This window comes from Mesoplodon mirus (genome assembly GCF_964341445.2).
Source record: "Mesoplodon mirus genome assembly, chromosome: 12".
In the NCBI taxonomy this organism is placed as follows: Eukaryota; Metazoa; Chordata; class Mammalia; order Artiodactyla; family Ziphiidae; genus Mesoplodon; species Mesoplodon mirus.
Window position 1 is genome coordinate 78,234,552 of NC_138988.1, and position 23,603 is coordinate 78,258,154.

At 44.9% G+C, this 23,603-nt stretch overlaps 1 protein-coding gene across 7 annotated transcripts in view; it reads right to left on the reverse strand.

The window, feature by feature from the left end:
- The window catches only part of ADGRF5 (adhesion G protein-coupled receptor F5), a 111,682-nt gene that overhangs the window by 22,873 nt on the left and 65,206 nt on the right, over window positions 1-23,603 (reverse strand). For 3 of the 7 annotated variants that reach the window (XM_082638017.1, XM_082638016.1, XM_082638019.1), the window contains exons 4-11: window positions 14,793-14,969; window positions 14,024-14,212; window positions 12,083-12,259; window positions 11,842-11,951; window positions 9,687-9,745; window positions 8,686-8,828; window positions 4,693-4,914; window positions 3,502-3,705 (exon numbers count right to left, since the gene is read on the reverse strand). In XM_082638017.1, the coding sequence (XP_082494143.1) occupies window positions 3,502-3,705; window positions 4,693-4,914; window positions 8,686-8,828; window positions 9,687-9,745; window positions 11,842-11,951; window positions 12,083-12,259; window positions 14,024-14,212; window positions 14,793-14,969 (1,281 nt within the window). The remainder of the gene's footprint in view (window positions 1-3,501; window positions 3,706-4,692; window positions 4,915-8,685; window positions 8,829-9,686; window positions 9,746-11,841; window positions 11,952-12,082; window positions 12,260-14,023; window positions 14,213-14,792; window positions 14,970-23,603) is intronic. The other 4 variants (XM_082638020.1, XM_082638022.1, XM_082638018.1 and 1 more) reach the window with 3 other exon arrangements.

Consider the following 23,603-nt stretch of genomic DNA (forward strand, 5'->3'; position numbering starts at 1 on the left):
AAAGACTGGGCTCAAGTTCTTTTTTTTCTTTTTCCTTTTTTAAGCCCAATTTTCTGTGCATTCCTACAAGTAGAGAAATCACTATTTAAAATCAGATTTGTCGGGCTTCCCTGGTGGCGCAGTGGTTGAGAGTCCGCCTGCTGATGCAGGGGACAGGGGTTCGTGCCCCGGTCCGGGAGGATCCCACATGCCGTGGAGCGGCTGGGCCCGTGAGCCATGGCCGCTGAGCCTGCGCATCCAGAGCCTGTGCTGTGCAACGGCGGGGGCCACGGCAGTGAGAGGCCCGCATACTGCAAAAAAACAAAAACAAAAATAAATAAAATAAAATCAGATTTGTCTACGGCATCATTAGGAACACAGAGGGAGGCACAGAGGGGGAGGAGAGAGAGCAGTGGGTGAGGAGGGGAACTCTTGGTGCTCTCAGGGAGATGGTGGGCAGCTCACGGAAAGCCTCAGTCTCCTCATGTGGAAAATGAGGGATGGGATGAAATCCGTGGTTCTCACAATAACATCTCCTGTGAAACTGAAGAAGATTAAATTGCCTGGAGCCCAAACGTGGAGACTGTGAACAAGTGACTCTCAGGTAGAACCTTGACAGCTGGTCTTTTTCAAAAAACAACTGTGGACACCCTGAGGGGCAGCCAGGCTGGGACAGGCCGCCTCTGACGGGGCTGTTTGCCACTTCTAGCTGCTTCTCTAGGTCTCCCGTCAGCCCCCGAGGCAGGCCTGTTTCTAGCGGTCCTTTATAATGTGACTTGAAGGCCACAAGGCCGATTTCTACTCAATAAAGAAAAAAAAAGTCTCACTTATCTCTTACTTATGCCCTCCTGGGCTACAAACATAACATTTCAGATGGCACAGAAGCATAACTAATAACGCACAATTAAAAATGTCAGTGGGGTCATTGGGAAGAAAAGACATAAGAAGGGAGACCGTGGCGTTTGAGCCTGTCTCCCCACCATGAGTCACTCAGGGAGCTGAGTGTTCCGTGTTGTCATCTACACCCTGACAGTCAGCTAAGAGAGCTGACTTTACACCCTCTTGTAAAGACTCAAATCTCTTCTCAATACTCCGCGTAACCACGGGCCCAGGGAGCATGGCAGGCAGGGAAAAGAAGAAGTTGACGAACTCGTCTGGAAACTGTTTTGTCAAAGAGGGAATTAGACTGTTATTTTTTCATCATCACATAACAAGAGCTACGGTGAGAATACAACCGCTGTTGCCTTCAAATTTCCCCAAGTGGTCAGTACCTTCCCGTACAGGCAAAGCTAGCGCTAAGCACAGGCGAACTAGAAGCCGCGCTAATGACTATTAGTACCTCTGTTATTACTACTAGTACTCTTAATACTCTTACTTCTGTTACCATTACCAGTTATATCATCCACCCATGCCCCACGATTTGAAAGAGGCGCAGAAAGCCCTCCCTGTTCGAAAAAGACCGCCTTCTTAAACCTAGGAATTCTGGGCCTCCCTGGTGGCGCAGTGGTTGAGAGTCCGCCTGCCGATGCAGGGGACACGGGTTCGTGCCCCGGTCTGGGAGGATCCCATATGCCGCGGAGCGGCTGGGCCCGTGAGCCATGGCCGCTGAGCCTGTGCGTCCGGAGCCTGTGCTCCGCAGGGGGAGAGGCCACAGCAGTGAGAGGCCCGCGTACAGCAAAAAAAAAAAAAAAAAAAAAAAAAAGCTAGAAATTCTGTCACTGCAGATTACTTCCTTTCTGTCTTATCCTTTGCCAGAAGTGCTTTGAAAATCCAGCGCAACCGTTTCTGAGAAGATGTAATACGTTCACTTCTAGATGCTTTGGGGTGAATTATCTAGCTAGACGGCTTTCTGCTGAGCTGGAAAAACGGGTGATAAAAGAACTGGTGGAATCTGGAGAAAGACTGCCGCAGAGAGGGGATGGCAAGGGAGGTGGAAGGAGGGCAGGGTGTTGAAAGCAGGGGCTAAGTTCATCCGAGAAGAAACCCTGCCGGCCCCCGGCGGCCAGCCCTGTGGCAGGAAATCCACTGTTCTGCCGGTCGGTTCAGCCCACCCTGGGCATTACGAATGTCTGTAGCAGCGGTGGCCACAGCGAGGTTCCTGAGCATCTGCACCGCAGACTTCCTGGTTCTTTTGCCAGATGGCTAGGCTTTTCACCCCTCACAGTTGAAAGCGTCTAAGTCAGTACTCCGAGAACTGTGCAAGGTCCTTCTCCCATCTGGCAGTTCCTCCAGGATGCCTGCACCTCCTCTTCCTTAAAAATTAGGGAAGTGACTAAATGGACCATATGTCAACATGTTCAACAGTTACCAGATGCTTTTCCCATTCTCTGGAGCACTTTAAGGTAGAGAACAAATGTGCTTTTCAAACTAGATGTGCTCAGAAAACGTTACATCCAAATTGATCCTTATTTTATTTATGATTTAATAATGTCTGATAGCAACGGCTTTATAAAATAAAAGCTCCACCACACTGATGTATTTCATGGGTAAAGCCACATTTTCCTTTAAGGATTTTTTACTAAAAATGTGAGCAAATAATACTGTCATTTCTTAAGGGAAAGATTGGATCTTGTTATGTGAGGTTTCTAGGCAGAAAACAGTCTTCTGTTTCAATACAAATTCTGCCGGATCAACTCACTCTAGTGTTGGCTCACCAGGCATGTGTGATATAGTTTGACCAAGGCAAAGGCTGTGAAACAAGATGAGTCCCAATTCTTTCCTTTTCCTAATTATGACAACCTTGGATAAGTCATTTAATGTGAACCTCGATTTCCTTATTTGAAAATGGGAGGCAAAAAAATGCCAGCTTCAAACTTGTGGTCAAGTTTAAATGGGATTAAAAGTGATAACATATCTTTTAAACATTGGTTGATCATAAACTAGTATACAAAACAGAATCACCAATGTTATTTTAATTTCTTCTTCTTCTTATCATTCACCAGTATAAACTGGAAGGCGGGGAATTCCCAGTGATATCTCAGATCTGCAAACAGGATCAGAAATTGACATTGGTTGAGAGACACACAGGTTGACAGAGAAAGATATAAAACCAGAGGCATGGAATCAGATAATACAGAAAGAGACATGGCTACAAAGGCAGAGAAGTGGGAAGGACAGACGCCAAGAGGAGATACACAGGAATGAGACTCTCGGAGTCAGACCCCAAAGCAAAGCCAATGACCTCATCCTTGGCTCTTTGCTGAAGAGGGAAAGGAGAGGGCAGTGGGGACAAGCTTGTCTTGTCTGTAGGCAAGACACCATGGACCTACGCCATCCCATCACTCCCTCTTGGGTCTTCTCTGTCAGAATCTTGTCTACAACCCAAGCATGAAAATTGTGTTTGTATATTTTGGGAATTTTGTTTTAGAATGGCTAAGCTGGAGTTGCCATCAAACCTCATACTTTTTCAGTCTGGAAAAAAACCCAGCCACCTGACATTTGCTCTTTCACCGACCGCATCTCCCATTTTTACTTGGCCAAGAGGCAAAAACCTGTTTGCAAAAGGGCTTCTAACAGTCTCACCTGGAATGCTTATATTCCCCTCTTGCTTCCATTCCACTTGACTCCAATTCACCGTCATCTCACTGCAGCAGCTCAAAGACACAGGATTGTTGTCACACGTCACCTTCATGTCTTCATTTGCCAAAATCCGGATGGATGTAACATCTATTTTTTTTCTGGACCCATATTCAAAAATATCTAATGTCAGTTTGCAAATATATTCACCTGTATCGAATACACAAAGGCATTTATTATTACTATTACATATGTCTTAGAAGAATGATATTACGTATTTCCTTAGAAGAATGATAGCCTCATCTCATGGGTCATGATGGAACTTCATAAAACATCACTTTCAAAAGCATCTGAGACTTGGTCTAAACAACCCTAAAGGAACATTCAGGAAGTGCAGAAGGTCAAGGCAGGTATTTCTGAGGCCATAAGGTAAAAGAGAAGAGAGCTGTTCTCAGGCAAGAGCAGAAATCTGAGTCCTCGCTAGTAAGAAAAAAAGTGTGGGGATGCTTCAGAGGTAGAAAGGGAAAATGGGAAAACCTTGGAGAATTAGGAGGTCATGGATAATTTTGGCATCCTATTTAACTCTGGGGCAGGTCAGAGTCAACAGACATATGATAGAACCCATGTGTCTGCAGCCCAGTTTCTCATTCAGAGAAAAAGAGATGCTCCTGGTGACATCTAGGTTACGATGGGGCTATTAAATTCTAGAACGTCAGGTAAAACTTATGCTTCTGTGGTTGCTGGGGAGGGACAAGTGGGAGGGATTGAAACAGAGGACAAGAAAATGGGGAGGGGGAGAGCAGGGACCCATATGTTCACTACCTTGATTGTGGTGATAGTCGTACGGGTGTACACACATGTCAAAACTTATTAAATTATACACTTCACATATGTACAGCTTACTATATGTCAATTCTACCTCAACAAGGCTCTTCTAAATTTTTTTTTAATGTTAAAAAAAGGAGTTTACTTTTTGTCTTAGGTTCCAACTCATAAGCTTCAGTAAATGTGGAAAATTATATTTGTCTCCCAAGGTTAAATTTGCTTTGCATCATGGGATTAATTTTCAGTTTTGAGAAGCTGAGCTTGGTGACTTCCTTTTGAAGAGGAAAAGGCTGTCTACACACACCACCGTGGTTTGATTCTCTCTTAGCTCTTCATTCCTCTCCTCGCCCTGGTTACTGGATGGCAACCCACCCGCGTCATCCTGAGTGATGTTGTAAATGGTGAGGCGGGACACGGAGGTCATGTTGTTGAGCACGTAGGTGTAGATGGAGAACCTGCTGCTGTTCTGGATGTCGAAGCCTGTTTCCACGTGCTGCCAGGATATGTTGGAGGACAAAACTTCATTCTCACACGTCAGAGTTACTGTATCCCCTTCAAATATGATTTCTGGGCTGATGGAGAACTTCGTTTCATCTGGAAACCCAAACAGAAGATATTAGGGTCCCAAAGCAAATAAATGGAATTAATGCTACTCCCTGAATGCCACCACCACTGGGGTTTTCAAGAGGTCTCCATGGTGATGAATGAGGCAACGCGTCTTCCTCACTCCACCCCTGGGCAGCTGGGATCTGAGGCCCCTGAGTGACAGTCTGCCAGCTACTAGGGACATGGTTCCCAGTTTGGGATCTTTGCACACTTAACAGTCCTCAGTGGTACTAATGGAGTCCCAAAGCTATTTTCAATATTTCAAATCATCTGTCACAGACATAGAGAACAGACTTGTGGTTGCCAAGGGGGAGGGGGGGAGGGGAGGGATGGACTGGGAGCTTGGGATTAGCAAATGCAAACTATTATATACAGGATGGATAAACATCAAGGTCTTACTGTATAGCATGGGGAGCTATATTCAATATCCTGTGATAAACCATAATGGAAAAGAATATGAAAAAGAATGTGTAATATATATGTATAACTGAACCACTTTGCTGTACAGCAGGAATTAACACAACATTGTAAATCAACTATACTTCAATAAAATTTATAAAATAAAATAAAAATGCCAAAAAATGTTTAAATAGTCTGGTAGAAAATTGCACATTTGCTTATGAAAAAGCCACCACAGCTAACCTAAACATCAAGTTTCTTTGCTACTGATTTGAAAGATATCAACTGCTTCTTACTGATAACTGATACCTCATGCTGACTGAAAGCTCTGTCCTGTGTCTTTGATGAATTAAGAGTGGGAAAATAAATTAATTTTTACAATAAAGTATGCTTGGGAAATAAGCATGTTTTTAAAGACCTAACACCCATGGGCCCATAAGAGTGGGAGCTTATTAGATACACAGGTCTGTATTTGAATCCTGGTTCTGTGCCAGGCATAGCTGTGTGGCCCTAGGGAACTTGCTTACCATCTCTGAGCCTCAGCTCCCTTGTCTGGAAAATAGGGGCAGTGAGCGCTACCACGGGAGGTGACTTGGAGGAATAGTAACTATTCTTATTGTTTTCACAGTAAAATTCTGGGGAACCCTGGTATTAAGCCATTTCACAGACAGAAATGAAAACACAGTATTTGCTATTTTTGTGTGTGTTTTTATGGCTGTCCCTTGTTTACACAACATGCAGATTTTTCCCTCTAAGCTGTGCTATGTCCTTCATGAGTTCCATGTGTTGAGAAAATCAGAGGAGTTGGGGAAGGAGGTTTGGCCACTCCTCTTTTGGATGGTTCTTTATGCTCACGCCACACCCTGTTCGTACTGTAAACATGGGACTAAAATACCATACAATTAATTTAGGGTGCTATGATGTTCTGGTCAAAATATCAAGGTATCTAAAAATTTCTTATCCCGTTTTTTAGGCTCCTGGATAAAATAAGATTTCAGAAAATTGCATTCAACTATTAGGAAGCAAGGCCATCTGTGAATATTTCATGTGGTGAACTGACCAGGAAGGCACACAAACTTACGTTACTTACTATGTGGCCTTGAGCAAATGATTTAAATATAAGCCTCCATTTCCTCACCTGTAAGATGGTGATAATAGTATCTACCTCACAGGATGTATACATACACAGGATGTATGAAGATGAAAAATGTGTAAGACACTGGGTTGAACATAGAAAAGATACAATAACCGTGCCCGCTTTTCATCAGTACCATTGCTAATTACAATGATCAGGAAAACTGCCGGTTTTCCATGGTTATATGGAATTGATCATAAATATATTGGGAGTGATTAAAGAAAGGGGTGTTCTGGTTAAGGGACCCTGCTGATTGATCAAACATCACTAGAGGATTAATATATGGCAAAATAAAAGGGACTATTCTGAAGATTGCCATGTGCCTTTCCTGTTTCATGAAGATGGACTTAAAAATAATTTCCTGATACCACCTCATTCATTCAGCATTTTTCTTTCTTTTTCTCTTCCTCTCCCCTGCACCCCTCACTCTTACTGCCAGATAAAATTATAATTTAAGAAAAACCCACCCAGGGACTTCCCTGGCGGTCCAGTGGTTAATATTCTGCGTTTCCAATGCAGGGGGCGTAGGTTCGATACCTGGTCGGGGAACTAGGATACCACATGCTGCGCAGCCAAAAAAAAAAAAAAACCTACTCAGCTACTTGACTTTTTTGGATACTTGTATTCTGGATAAACCCCACTAACCCTATGGAGAGCAGGCTGGTATTGAAGCTCCCGGGGGGTGGAGTTACATGTGACATAGTTCATGGTCATTGGTCTAAGGCTGTGCGTATCAAGGACAGAGATGAATGTAGATTCTCTTGCAAAAAGGGGCACCGAGTGTCATTCACAACAACTTCACGGCTCTTTGGAAGAAGAAGCCACAGACACTAGAGCACTTTTGTGGTTTTGGACTGTCAGCCACCGGTCAGGAAAACTGCTGGATACTTATTCCTGTAAATGTCTGATTATATTCAGCACAATTGAAATTTTGGGGAAAGAGTCATCATAATTGAAGCTCATGTATGCTAGAGCTTGCTATTCTCCTGTGCCCTCAGAACCATAAAGAAAAAATTTTTTTCAGGCCAAAGCATCTGCCGGTTGGTGGGATGGCATTAGGGGTCAGGAAGGGGTTGGTGATGCTGGGATTACTTCCATGTGAGTCCACACCTGGAGGCCACTTATTTCCCTGACTTGAATTTTTCAGTTTTCATCTATGAGGTTGCTGCCTTATTCATTCTGAATTTTTATCTTGCTGTTTTTCTCTTTCTTATGTTGTAGCACTTTCTTACCATTGTGTATATCCCTTTCAATGTTTTATTTTTAAAAATGATCCGATGTCTAAAAATATTAGCAGCGAATGTAAAGAGAAAGAGTATGAACCTGTTGTAAGGATGGTCTGACTCCTGAGAAGGGGCACTTTTCCTTCCAGCTGTGCCTCAGACAATCCCTTCAGTGCCCTCCCCATGGTGAACTGTGTTGTTCCAAAGAGGAGTCACCTTCACTCTGGAACCACGGACCTGAGTTAGACAGAACACCTACCGGCCAGTGCTGGTCCACCAGATCTCTGCTCAGTTGGCTCCCCTTTCTACCCCCCAAGTAACAATCGTTCCACCCACCTAATTCCACAACAGAGCTCAACTCTATACCCCATTTGTAAAATGAGGGAGAACATCTACAATACCAGGACTCTTACCACTGCTACATCTGATCCAAAGCAGTGTTTCTCAAACTTTCCATGCATCAGAATCACCTGGAGGGCTTGCCGAAACACAGATTGGTCCAGGTTGGTCTGGGGTGGCCCCAAGAATTTGCTTTTCTAACAAGTACCAAGATGATGCTGATGCTGCTGGTCTGGGGGTCACACTTTGAGAACTACTGCTCTAAAGTAACAACGGTCCCCCTAGTCAATATCAATGCATTTCATGAATATCCCCCACTTCCACCACCACAGTGTTAGTTCTACTTTTGTGGATGTTTTGGGTCCGTTAATTTAAAAAAATCCATAAACCCAAATGGCTCTGTGGCCCCCTTGTAAAATCTCTCCCTCCTGGGACCCCTGCCCCCACCGCTTCCCCAGTCGCAGTGATATTAGCAGTGTAAGGAGGCTCTGAACAGGCCTAAGATGGGGAGAAGGCACCAAAACTCTATGCCAGGGACTGGAGAGTCTCTCTCCACCGACGACACTGTAATGTGATTTCCCAGGTTTATGCATGATGATAAATGCCGTTACCATCTCTAAGTAGAATCTACATATTGGAAAAATGTAGCGATGGTCTACTTACTGCTGTAAGTAACTTGGAAGGAACTGCTGTCCATCTTGTAGGTCTGATTGAGGTTCTGTGTTACTTGCTCGTTTGCTTTGCGCATTAATTTAGGCGATGCTGCTGTTGTCGTGACTTCGTACACCACAACCACACTTCCAGGCCTGGATGGAGACCCGTCAGTTCAGTAACGCAGTAAGTGATCTGGAAGAGTCTAGATCCTTATGGTTTATTTGCATAAGAAAACAAAATGGCAGGACGAGCCTGGGGACTTTATCTTCAAGGGTCCACTGAAATCCAACCTGTTTCTAAGCTCTAGCTGAAAGCCTGAGGCAGGGCTCGAACACTCAAATGTCTGCAGATGGGTAACATCAATGACTGGAATAGCCAGATGGGGCGGAGTGAATTGAATCCTACAAGTGGGTCAAAGGATATAAGCCACAAGGTAGAGACTGTCGTCACACAGTCTGCTGGCCCAGGTTACCAGCTATGCTGAATATCCAGTGAAGCCAAAATCCTCAACGTTTCTGTAAACATCCTTCGTTTTTTAATTGGCAGCTAACTTTTTGAAACACTGTGCAAACACACTTAGGGCTGCCCGGTGCCTAACTCCACAGGAATGCATTCCCATGACAGTGTGCAACTCTGTGGCCATGGCTAGCTGACTAACTTTTTTTAATAAAGGCATCATTGCACGCATGACTTTATTTCATTTTTGTATTTCTGACTTCCCTAGATGGCAAACGTATCTCACAGCTTTGTTTGCAAAATTCTTGCATGCATAGAATGAACACAAGTCTTTTTCTCACCTTCCTTCTAAGTAGGTACATCTCTAAGGAGTGAGCTACTGTTCTCAGTGTTTCCTCTCACTTGAAGCCCTGGAAATCTGACATTGTCTTCACCTTTACCAAACTGCCCCCACTGGGCATCCCAGATGGTGCCCTTCTAACGGGCTTTTGCTTTTTCACTAACGTTTTGGTATCTGCCATTGGATAAAAATGACCCAGTTATAGCATTCTTACCTGAACTCTGTCACTGTCACCAATTTGAAGCCTGGTAAAATACTGTAACCCTTCCAGAACTGGAAAATAAAGCAAGACAAGTGTCACGGATCAAGGTCCACTGAGAGACGGGTCAACGATTTGCAACAGAGTGAAAAGTGTCTACCTCTTATCACCCTGGGTAAAATGCTCTCCTGCATATTTTGTTAACACTAGCAGTGGCAGATCTTTGAAGAAGTAATTCCTACCTACCTAGGTCATTCTGGGTTCTCCAGGAAGCAAACACCAGAGTAAATGTGCAAAAAATTTACTTAGGGAAATGCCTCAGGGAAAAAAATGAGAAGGCAGTGGGGAAGGCAGGGAGAGCCATCAGACCCGAGTGAAATTGTACAGGAGGAGAAGCTGGATGAAATCATCCTAGACTGAGCCTGGGAAGGTTCAGTACAGCCTTCAAAGGAGTCCCACGTTTGCTAGACAGACCCGCCCTGCTCATTCACTAGCAGCAGGCAGCCAGCACTGCCATGCGGCAGCAGCCGGGGCCCTCAATCAATTGCATTTCCTGTAGTTGGAAATCTTCGAGGTGCCTTCTTGCGGCTGCCACACTGCCAGATCGGATCCCTCACTTAACATATCACAGCTTTGGTTGAGCCAATGTGGGTTGTTTTTTGGTTTTTGGTTTTTTTGCGGTACGCGAGCCCCTCACTGTTGTGGCCTCTGCCGTTGTGGAGCACAGGCTCCGGACGCGCAGGCTCAGTGGCCATGGCTCACGGGCCCAGCCGCTCCGTGGCATGTGGGATCTTCCCGGACCGGGGCACGAACCCGTGTCCCCTGCATCGGCAGGCGGACTCTCAACCACTGCACCACCAGGGAAGCCCCGCCAATGTGGTTTTTACTGATGTTTTTACTTCATTTTGTTTCCCTGAATTCCAACCCCACAGGAAATTCAATTTGAATCAAGTCATATTTACAGGGCGGATGCCATGTGCAAAGTGCTGTGTTAAGTATAAGTAGCTGGATGGGTGAGATCCAAAGATTAATATGTAACTCTCCTTTTTTCCTCAAAAGTGTATAATTTAGTGTGTCATGTGTGTGCATGAGGATTCTCATGCTGTGCAGAACTAGTACATGTCGGATATGCAAATCAGATATCCTACAGCTCTTCTGTATCAGAGTTTCATCATGGCGCCCATGAACAATGGTAATATTTGACTGGGTAAGCAGGAGGCTGCTCCTGGCTTGAGGCAGAGGGCTGGCTGCCCAGAGGGTTAAGAGGAGTCATTACCTCAGCCCACCTGTAACAATTTGTACCACACCAGTTGAGAAGCTCTATTCCAAATGAATTGACTCAAGCAAAGCATTTAGGTTTAGATGAATTAATCCAATGTAAAGCCCTTAGAATAATGTCTGGCACACAGTTTACACTGAGAGAATATCCTCTTTTTTTGCATGAGTAAATTTACATGTGTGTACAGCCTTTTTAATATTCTTTTCATTACGGTTTATCACAGGATATTGAATATAGTTCCCTGTGCTGTACAGTAGGACCTTGTTTATCCATTCTATATATAATAGTTTGCATCTGCTCATCCCAAACTCCCAATCCATCCCTCCCCTTCCCCCACTCCCCCTTGGCAACCACAAGTCTGTTCTCTAGGTCTGTGAGTCTGTTTCTGTTATGTGGAATCTACAATATGACACAAATGAACCTATCTACACGAGTAAATTTAAATCTGCCTTACGTGTGAATGCCTTGGGACCTCCAGTGTAGAGTGGTGTGGAATCCTCTGTGCCAGACTTGGGGTGGTCTGCACAAAAGATGTTAGGGGTTTCACCCATGTGATGTGTGAAGACGAATAGAAATGCACCATCTGGTGCTTCTAGACCAGGTTCTTGGACCTTTTAGTAGGTTTCTGTGAGTTGATGCTGCCAAATTTTATGTGAATCAATTCTATCCTGGGAGGAAGTTCCACGTATAGGTCAAGATGGTGTCCAATCATCCCCTGAACACTGTCTGATTTGAGCGCTTCTTAAGTCGTCATCCCAGAGGTATAGAAATAATTTCAACATTCACATTCATAAGTTCTGACAGATTCAAGCAAACGACCCACTGTAAATGCAATAGATTCAGTTCAGCTCAGAGTCTGTTGGTCAAGAGCCTCCTGGGACCAAAACTCACCGCTGTTTCCAAGTCAGTCTTGTAGGACCTATAGAGGGCAGAGGAAGAGTTCTTGAGTTCTTCTTGAAAGCCCACATTGAGTCTGACTGACATTCGCAGGGTAATATCTGCTGAAGAATACAGGGCAATATTTTAAAAATCTCATGTCAGCATTTGAGTACACACAGGACAGAGAAGTGTTTGGTTGAGTTGATATCAAATAGCCACTCAACAAACAAACATTCAGTGAGCAGTGACTTACCTCCCTGGAGCCGGCAAAAAGGTCCCTTGGGAGGCAGTCCCTTAAGGAGACTGCAGTGATGCCCTGAAGGGGAGCCATCATGCCCTTGACAAGTGAGATTGTGGAGGCACCTTTCCTGAGGCCACTTATAGCCTTTCTCACAGGAGCACCGGATTTCATTTCCAGTAGGTCTGCAGACTGTCATCAACCAGAACAATGAGGAGAGAAAAGGTAGTTACCGCCTTTGTGTTTATAGATGTCAAGTATTTATACTTGTAGGAAACGCTAACTCCACTTCATATTGCCCTTCTGGGAAGTTCAGTAGTACTGCATGAGATTCTCATGATTGCTGTACATGTCACCTTGCTGTTAGGCACAGCCATCTAAAAGATGACAGCTCTGACTATCCCAGGGGCTGCCTACAATGATAAAGTGCTAAACAGATTCCCGGACTAGAGGGTATGGCAGCCAGCCTCCAAGATGGCACCACCCATCCCTGCCTCACACCCTTTTATAACTCCCTCTCACGTTGTACTAGGGTTGGTCTGTGTGACCAAGAGAATATAGAAAGAAGTGGTGGCGCATCACTTCTGAGATTAGGTTATAAAAGACACTGTGGCTTCCCTCTTGGTTATGCTCTCTCTCTCTGATCACTTGCTCTGGGGGAAGCCAGCTGCATTGCATGAAGACATGTCATAGAGAGGCCCACGTGATTAGGAACTGAGGTCTCTAGCCAGTGAGGACCTGAGGGCTGCCAACAACCGCAGGCGTGAGCCTGAAAGTGGGTTTTCCAGGCTCAGTTGAGCCTTCAGATGATTGCAACTCTGGCTGACGGCTTGACTACCACCTCATGAGAGACCCCAGAGCCAGTGCCATCCAGCTAAGCTCTTCCTGGATTTTTGGCCCTCAGAAACTGTGTGACGTAATAAACATTTGTAGCTTTTGTTTGGTTTGTTTTGGGGTTTTTTGGGGGGCCATTCTGTGCGGCTTGTGGGATCATTGTTTCCCAACCTGGGATCAAATCCGGGCCCTCGGCGGTGAAAGCGCAGAGTCCTAACCACTGGATCGCCAGGGAATTCCGAGTTTTTTCTTTTTTTGGCGGTACGCGGGCCTCTCACTGCTGTGGCCTCTCCTGTTGCGGAGCACAGGCTCCGGACGCGCAGGCTCAGCGGCCATGGCTCATGGGCCCAGCCGCTCCGCGGCATGTGGGATCTTCCCGGACCGGGGCACGAACCCATGTCCCCTGCATCGGCAGGCGGACTCTCAACCACTGCGCCACCAGGGAAGCTCTGAGTTTGTTGTTTTAAGATGCTAAGTTTGGGGGTAATTTATTACGCAGCAATAGATAGCAAATATAGAGTATAAGTAAAAATTCTAAACTTGTGCCTTTTACATGTCAAGTCAAATGTGAACAGCCCAAACAGACTCCAATCCCATTAAAAACTGACACTGAAAAATGCTCTGAAAAGAGAGGGGTTGGAATTTATGTCTAAAACTGGACTAAAGCCACATCACTGTGAGCTGTTTGTTCTGCAGGTGGGCATCTAGGCAAAGGCCCACAGAGTGACCACCCAAAGGAAAGCCGTCAAATAATTGTTCCTGAAATAGGAGGGACAACCAAGTCCCCTGGAATCCTTGGACTCCGCTCCTGTCCTGTGCTCCAGCAGCGGGAGGGGGTGAAGCAGAATCAGAAGGAAAGGAGGAAGTCAAGGCTGCTAGTCAGTGTGGTGAACATTGGCCGGGGATAATTCGAAGGGAGCCAACAAGATCCCCTTTGTCAAAATCTCTCTCCAGCTGCAGTGAAAAGCATTTTTTTGGTTGTATTATTTTTGTTGTTGTTGTTTTTCATTTACTTATTTTTGAGATGGATGTGGAGGTGATATTCGCAGAACTTTTGACTCCATGTAAAATACAAATGTGCCTTAAGCGGATGGCAGAAGCGACCACCCCTGGACCACCTACCGCATTTAGGGCTTGACACACATTGGTCAAAAAAATCCTCAGTTTTCGGGCTTCCCTGGTGGCGCAGTCGTTGAGAGTCCGCCTGCCGATGCAGGGAACACGGGTTCGTGCCCCGGTCCGAGAAGATTCCACGTGCCGCGGAGCGGCTGGGCCCGTGAGCCATGGCTGCTGAGTCTGCACATCCGGAGCCTGTGCTCCGCAACAGGAGAGGCCACAGCAGTGAGAGGCCCGCGTACCGAAAAACAAACAAACAAACAAACAAATCTTCAGTTTTGTGTACTATGATTAAAAATGCCTTTCAGATAACTAATAAGAACGTACTGAATAGCACAGGAAACTCTATTCACTGCTTTGTAATGACTGATATGGGAATAGAATCTAAAAAAAGAGTGGATATATGTGTATGTATAACTGACTCACTTTGCTGTACAGCGGAAACTAACATTGCAAATCAACTATACTCCAATTCAAAAAAATTGATTAAAAAACATGCCTTTCTTGAAAGGATCATAAGGTAAGCTGTTGGAAGAGTGGGTGGGGGAGGCACAGGAAGAAGGGAACGGAGAAAATTTGGGGTGCTTAGATATGAGTATCATGGTAAGTCTAATCTTCCTCACCCAGCCATCCCATTACCTCCTCTCTGAGGTCAACTCTCCCCGGGCTACCCCCATCCACACCCCACATCTCCCTCTAACAGGAAGGGGCTCAGAGCAACGTTTCTCCTGATTGGCCTAATCCTCCTATTTCAAGCAATGGGTCTTTTACTCACCTGTTGTCACCTCCATGCTCAAAATGTTGGTAGCTGGGTCAGTGTCATCCCCTTGAACTGGAAAACTGAGGCTTTTCAAGTAAGCTTTGCTAGGCCCCAGGAAGGAGGCATCTTCAAAACTGACCTCAACATCAACAGTGAACTCTTGGGCTGCAGGACTGCTCATGGCAACTGGAACTAAAGCATATGAAGGCTGTGAGAACTCACTGTGGTGGGCAGAGAGAGAACATGATGGACCTTTCAGCGCTTAAAGCCAATGACGTTTTAATTAGGTGGTTGGGTTGAACAGACGCACACTACTATATACAAGATAGATAACCAACAAGGACCTACTGTGGAGCACAGGGAACTCTGCTCAGTGTTCTGTGATAACCTATAGGGGAAAAGAATCTGAAAAAGAATAGATATATGTACATGTATAACTGAATCACTTTGCTGTACACTTGAAACTAACACAGCATTGTAAATCAACGACTCCAATATAAAATAAAAAGCAGAAGTTTCTTGGGAATCCCCTGGGGTCCAGTGGTTAGGGCTCCACGCTTCCACTGCAGGGGGCATGGGTTCGATGCCTGGTCGGGGAACTAAGATCCCGCACGCCGTGTGGTGCAGTTAAATTAATTAATTAATTAATTAATTAATTAAAATTTTTAAAAAAGCTAATGACGGGGACATGTGGATGCCGGACACATCAGCCTTTAAGAATTTCTAATGAACTTTTTTAGAGAAAAAGAAGTTTGTTTACTGATCACCACCAAGCCCTCCCTTCATGATTCTTCCTCTCTACAACTCTGCTATATTAGAGGAGAAAGGAAAGAGATCTAGCTTGTATCAGTGCTGTGGTCTCTGGCCATTTGAGAGCTTCACAGGCCAAGCTGAGGACTTGTCCATCCTCTCCATTCCCACAACCTCCTTGGTGTCCAAGGCCAAGGGTGACTGTGTGGAAAATGGACTCAAATGGGACACGAATAGAAGCAGGGAGACCCAGCAGGGAGGCTCGGCAACCGTCTAGACAATAAAAGCCACGGTCCTGACTCACCAGCATGAGTCAGTATGTTTCTGACACCATTCAATGGTCATGCATGTGTTTTGAGAGCTGAAGGATGCACGCATGGCTTGAAGACCTCTGGGAAAAGTCATGTAGTTAATTCCCTTTGTTCTTAGCCTGTGTGCTCAGCATGGGGTCTTTGTTCTTACTCTGTATCTCTGGTGTTCAGCACATGCTAGGTACTCAACAAAAGCAAAATTGGCAAATTGGAAATTAAAATAAAAGAGATCTTCAGCAATTCATTGTTCTTCCAAATCGTCTCAAGACTGGTTGCCTGGCTGGCATTCTAGATGAGTCTGCTTCCCAATCCAGGCAAGCCAGACAATAGATCTATTGGAATGTTCCTGCATAATTACCACTATTACATCATGTCTGGGCTGTTGGTTGTAAGTTCTCAAGGGCAGGAACTGTTTCTTTCACTTCTCACGGCCTTACCCACTCCATCTGGCATGGAGCCCAGCACATAATAAATTCATGTCCAATCAATTCTTGATAAACCTGCGATTTCTGAGTTGAGTCACAGATTCACCTTTCTGTCATGGCCAGAATCTTTGGCTCACTCTTGGTTGAAATATATAACTGGAGCAGAAGCCATGGGTGTGGTTAGTAGCTAATGAAGAACCTTCAAAAAATAGGAGAATTTTTAATACTGATGCCTTGAGAAGACAAGTTGTGGTTTATCTTATCTTGTCAGTCAAATAAGGAAGAGATTAGTGAATACTTGCAAGACTTTTACTTTAAAATATAAGTAAAATCTGGAAGTACGATACATATGTATATGTATGTATATATATAAAACCATAACATTAAAATTCTATGTCTGTTTTCTAAAAAGACAAAGAATTTCCCCCATAATATCACAAGATTTGTTTTAAATATTCCAAGGATTATTTATGAGAAACACTAAAATGGAGTAAGTTTACTATGGGAAACTCCAACTGATAAATGTTTATTGTAGAAAATGGTCCACTTACAGCTGTCAACTATGTTTGTCTAGGAGTTTGGTTTTACTTATCAACCTTGTTGAGAATTATTTCATTTTGGCATCCTTCAACTTGCTGTAATTAACTCAAACTGTAACAAATGTCTGTGCACATTTTCTTAAAATTAGGAATGCATTTTACGGTATGTTTCCTCCTTATAAAAATGTATTTACAAGCAGAACACAGTGACTTTTAAAACCCAGTGCGGAATCTCATTTGGTCAGGATATTATGGCATTGCTTGAAATTTCCTGTTTTCTTTCTGATTTGCAAATGGTTCTGTGATGCAAACAAGCTTCCTGGAAGGACTGCTAATCTTAATCGGAGTGATCCTAATCCTAGACATAGTATGTGGCCTGCTGGGAACATTTGCAAGGAGGGCGGCTGCATGATATTTATAAGCTCTGTTTTAGAGCACATTCTTTTTCCTGAAAAGTAATGCAGCAATGTTTATACCTTCCAGAGGATTCAGAAGCTCCAGGATCCCGTTTGCTGTGGTCAGTCTACTCTCCTCCCAGGAATGAATGTAAACAGGATTTCCTGGACGGTAGCTGCTTTTGAGATGAGTGAGTTCAGTAACAATCCTGTATCACCCACTCCATCACCTGCATTATTGCCTCCCAGGGTCTGATCTCAGCATGATTTCAATGCCTGTCTGAGGGTCGTTAGTATCACCCATGCCTGAGCCCACCTCTCTCTGCTCTTTACAGAAGTAATTGGAGAACGAGCATGTGCCTGAAAAGCACATGGTGCGTCCTGGATGTCATCATTCCCCACTGAAGCCAAGGTAGTTCTTCCGCTGAGATCCTACAAGGAGCTGAGCCAAAAGCTTAAAATACCACTAAGAGGACAGTTCCTGTGACTTTAACGAGTTCCAGTCTATGGCACTTGTGCAAATATTCATTGAAGCACCAGCCTCTAAGACCCCCTTCCCCTCAGCACCTTTTATGTTCTTGACAACTTCTAAGGGAGTTTCAGAATAACCCTCAGCCTGAGCATCAGTTCTCCATAGAGACTGATAAGGATGGGGAACATTTAACAGAGAAAGAAATGTCTTCTTGAAAATGGTCAATTCTTCCAAACAGGCTCAAAAACACCATAGTAACTCAGGAGGCTACAGGCTTGCCCTTGGAAATCATCTATTCCCGTGGTCCCCACTCCTGACTGATGATTATCCACACGTAGGGATTCTACACACACAGATATTGTGGAGCCTCAACCCAGGTGAGTCAAAGTAGAATCTTTATAAGTTAGTCCCAGAAATCTCTGCTTTTAGGCATGAGAAAAATGATTCCCCCAAAGAGTAAATGACTTGCCCCAGTTTCTGCTGCTTGTTGGTGGTGTCCACAGGCCCAGAACTTGGATCTCTGGACTTCTAGAATAGGGTTCTTTTCATTACCTCACTCTGACAGTGTGACTGGTAGAATCATTTCTCCCTGAATGGTGCCATGTGTTCCTCAGGAAAAGAGAATAAAGGATGTTTTGGAGGTGGGGTGAGTGTGCAGTAATTAATAACTTGAAAGATAGAGATAGCTTGGCTGGACCTACCAGTGACCATTGGCTTGGCCCTGAACCCAAAGCATCATGGTGTTATGGGCAAGCAGAACACAGAAACACCACTGGGCCTCCAGTCCCTGTAATGCCCAGGGAGAGCATCTGAGTTTAAGGGAAGAAGCCCAGATGCTCAGGATTAGTATGACTTGTGTAGGGTGGGGTCAGGGGCCCAAGATTTGGGGTCGAAAGGCCAAGCCCTGTCCACCTCACCTCCTCCAAACCTGAAGACTTCAGAGCTTCGGAAAGTGATGCTGGTGGCCTTGCCCCAGGCTACAAGGGACCCAGGAGGAACAGGAAGGTTCCTCCCACTCTGTGTAAGTGTGTATTTTAGAGGCCCTTCCATGCTTCTCTGCTGCCTCTGGACCACCTGATTCCAGACAGTTCAGTGTGTTCTCTTTGCCTCGGGCTCCTTCGCCCTGGTGGTGTTTGTCTGAGTTCTTCTGACTCACCGATGCCCCCAGTGGAAGGTAGCACATTCCAGGGGTCATCAGTGTCACAGACACAGGCCAACCCTGGCCTGGGAGGCACAAACCAACCAGGATTTCCCCTCTCCTTTCTCATTAATCACTGCCCGCCACACAGCACTTATCTTAAAGAGACATTTCTGGAAAGTTGGCCACAAACTGTGACAAGCAGTTCTGGGTCTTCCTCACAGCTGTTTAAGCAAACAAGACTTTTTTTTTTTTTGCAGTACGCGGGCCTCTCACTGTTGTGGCCTCTCCTGTTGCGGAGCACAGGCTCCGGATGTGCAGGCCCAGCGGCCATGGCTTACAGGCCCAGCCGCTCCGCGGCATGTGGGATCTTCCCAGACTGGGGCACGAACCCGTGTCCCCTGCATCGGCAGGCGGACTCTCAACCACTGCGCCACCAGGGAAGCCCAAACAAGACTATTTTTGCCTGGCCACTCTACTGGTAATTACAGCTTCTCAGAAGTCGGGGCCTAAGTCAATGTATAAATGAATCTCTCACCTGCAAGAGAGTGAAGGCTGCTGACATCACTCAGGAGAAATGAGGTTTGTGTGGTTTTCTCTTGACCAAAGGGGCCCATGCATCTTTATCAGTGAAGATTTGGCTCTCATTTCTCCCCCTTAGTCCTGTAGCAGGTAAATATTAAAAGCTACCTGCTCTGCCTTTTTCTTGACATGTTCTCGTAGGTACCAATTTGGCAGCATCATCTGGATCTGCTGTACCTTTGTCAGGAGAGAGTCAAAGGTCCTGTTCTCCCTTTAGGTTTTGAAAGGTTGGTTCACACAGAGGACAACTGCCAGAACCCCAGGCTATGGTCTGGGGGGCAGGCATGGATGGGGGAGAGGGAGGGCAGCACTGTGGCACAAAACAATGGGCTGTGAGGCCTGGAGAAAAGAATCAATCCTACTAGCTCATCATACACCCAAATCATCAAAGTCAGCCCCATGTACAGTGATGCTAGCACCCGTCACTCAACAAACCTGCTCCGAGAATCACAGCTGCGTAAACTTCCTCTAAATGTGGTTAGAGAGAACGCAGTTTCCTTCTGCAATATATGCATAAGAAAAAGCCCCGGACCATCAATAACCTCCTCGTATTCCCTCTGCCTGGAGCTCCCTCCTCCCTCCCTTCGTCTGTCCCATTTCTGCTCCTTCTTTCGTGCCTCAACCTCAATCAATTCTTTCCTGGTCGCTCTCTCAGCCTATGTGTGCTCAGTGACCTGAGGACTCACAGAATCAAGGCATCGTGAAGTTGTTTGAGTGTTTTCAAGATCATCTTGGGTAACCACTCATCAGATGCCGTGATGCCCCCTATAAACACTCCTGCTAGGTGTTTACTCTGATTGGCTTAAATACCTTGCATGCCATGAAACTCACCATATAACTCACTCGTCCATATAAGACGGTCCAACCCACCTTTAGTTAGTTCTGTTGGAAACTTACATTTAGCCCAGACCTATCTCTCTGTAGCTCCTACCATTTTCTAGGCAGTAGCTTTGCCTTTTTCAGGCTCCCAATATGGGATGACTCTGCTTTTGATATTACAAACTTTGAATTTAACTTATGGTGTGTGCATATCTTATCCTTAGAACCAGATTAAAAGTGGATAGCAGCAGTCAGCATGTTTTATGTTCTTTGTACCCAACAGGTGCTTAATAAATGTATATTAATTAAATATTAAAAACACTTCTTGGCTAAAAAAAAAAAAAAATCATGGCACGGAATCTCACAGGCAAGATCCAGAAAGTCATGTTGAAAACTCTGACTCTTAACTATGAGCTAGGACTTGGAGCCTAGGGAGCTGGGGTAAATGCCCTCTCACCTGGGAGGCTACTGAACCCCTGTGAGCCACGCTTTGCTCATCTGTACATTAGGAGCACTATTTTCTCTGCAGAATTTGTTGTTAAGGAGTTGGGGTATGAAGACCCCTAGCAAATTGCCTGGCATATAATAGCCATTCTGAAACAGCGTGTAGAAATAATAATACTGATCATAATAAGTGTAAAGATGATCATCTATGAAGCCATCTGCTGGTAGGTCAACTAAACCTAATTCTCTTCCAATCAGGTCTCACTTTTGAGATAGGTAAGCAAAAAACAAAAAAAACAAAAAACAAAAAACCCACCAGGCAGAGAGCACCAGCCTTCTCTTCTTACTTTGCCACCACTACTGCCTGCTCAGAGCACGAAATGCCACAAGTTATCATAAGAAAGATTAAAGCCAGGAAAATCCCCAAATCTGTTTCTCAACCTGGAGAATGCACAGCATTTCCTGAACACAGATCAAGAGAGAGCACACCCGGCCGGGCTGCAGGTCTGCGGAAAGGTCAGGATTTCCGAGCTGGCAGCTGGCAACCCAATCTGGTAGGAACCTTGTTCTCACTGAATCTGTGAAGATGTAAGTGCCTCCAGCTCGGGCTTAGGACATCCTGGGTCTCCCTTTCTCCTTCCAGCCATTCCTTTTGAAACCAAAGAAGAACCAGTGGGGACTCTTCAGCCCAGGACCCAAGACACATTCCCAGTTAAGCTCAGAAATCTGACATGCGGAACTTCATAATTGATGCTGAGGACACATTTGCGTTACTTCCAACCTAAGAAGCCTCTTTTTAGAAAAAAAAACTTTAAAATCAGTCCGTCCCGGCACTTTATTTATTTTTGGCCGCACCATGCAGCATGCAGGATCTTAATTCCCCAACCAGGGATCGAACCCGTGCCCCCTGCAGTGGAAGCACGGAGCCTTAACCACTGGACCCCCAGGGAATTCCCAAGAAACTTCTGCTTTCAGTCCCCTGTGAAGATTGCCCTTAAGACTAAATTTCCTGCTGACTGTTGTACTTCCAAAATAAGATTTTCATTCCAGCTCTGGCTTCTACTTGTGGCCTCCACCTCCCCAGTCACCCGGGTCTGTGCACTCCCAAGTATCATATACATCATCCCTCCCTGTCACCCCCATGTCAAGTCTGTCCCCAAGTCCTTTTGACCCAATTCTCCAAATGTCTCTCCCAAGCGTTCACCATGTTCCTTTCCTAACGTCATTCCAGGTACCAGGGCCCATGACGGTCCACACTGCTGAGCATCCTTGCTGGTCTCCCAGCACTAACCTCTTCATCTAATTCCTTCAACCGTAACCATCTGGCAAGTTTTCACTTCAGATGGCTTCCACCAATGCCTTCTCTGTGCCAGCCTCTCGGCTGGTCTAGAATCCACTTCCTGGTGGAATCAGGACAGAATTCTGGAGGCTTTGACGGATGCTTATTTCCCTCTGCTCCCCAGTAGCCACTAACAAGCAGGGTCATACTCTTCTTGCCTCTGGCCTCCGAGTTTTTGGTGAAGGTTTCTCTGCTCCCACAGAGTTTTGAGATAGTTTTCCTAAAATGCTAATATTGTGGCATCCAACCTCCTGCCTTCAGTAGTTCTACAAAACCTTCTCTGTACCAGGTATATTTCAGGTTCTGTCAAATGCAATATTTTTATAAATCAGTCAATTAAATTTGTTTTTAATTTTAAAAACCATTAAAACAAACAAAAACCTCAAATACCCCCCCAGATAACTATATTAACATTTAAAAAATAAGTACATAATATTATTTAATCCTCTCAACAACCCTGTACAGTAAAAATATATTTGTATATTTGTATGTATGTATATATACGTGTGTGTGTTTGGATGTGTGTGATATATTTGTGAGACATAATATATGATAGAGGAAGAAGTCCATAGCTCTGAGAATAAATGTGAGTATTGATCCTACCTTTAAAGGATCAAACTTTAAAGCTCTAAAGAGTTGGTCCAGTGCCTCAAAAGGAAATTCCTTTTGAGAATTCTTTCTCTTGGAAACTTTGTTTGCCCCTTTCTGGCATGAAAGCTCCAGAACACAGACACTTTTGTGTGGCATCTGCTGAATGTAACCTTCCTATTGCTTTCCTAGTTTTCCTGGAGAGCGATGCTCTTAACTGCAATTTATATTCTGAGTACCTGCGGCCCAGTGCCTGGGCCTTTCCATGACCAGTTCTTACTTCAGTAATTTTGTACAAGTACCAAGTCCAATCCATCTTCTTCAGATGATGGGTTGAGTCATTAACACTTCCAAAATGACCCTAGAGGCCCAAACCATGTATAAAAAATGGAAAACATGTTTTCATGGTGATTTATCATCATCGTGACTGTTTTTAATGAAAGCACGTCTGGAAAAATTTTGGAATGTCAAATCCAAAGGAGTGGAAGTGGTTTCCTCTCTGAGGGCTAACCTCTCATGCTGCCACCAAGTATCACAAATAGCTAGGCCCGGAAGTGCAGAGAGATGTTACTTTTCCAGGTGTAGGGTCACCGGCTGGTTCCGAGGCAGGTGGCAGCCTGGGCCCTAGAAGAAGCTGGCAGAACCTGGAGCTGGAACTTAACTCAAGTGGTTTTATTTTAAGAAGAAAAGTCTTTCAAAATATTGAGTGGGGACATCTCTGGTCCTGTTCCCGTCATGGGGGTGGGAGGGTTCAGGGGGTTGTCGGGAGCGGGGTGGGTAGAAGTGATAATGCTTGTTTTAAAGCACAGGAAGTACAAAGTACAGTCTGTGCTGTAGATCACTTTAAGGAAGGAGAGGAGGGCGAGTGAGGATCCCATAGGGATATAAAACAAGGTTAAAATAGAAAAAAAAGGGAAGGAAGGGAGGGAGAGAGGACCAATGGTATGAACTTCCGGCGAGCATTTCAAGAGCTTAATACAATATGGTTGAATTCTCATTTCACACACAGGGCAGCAGGCGGATC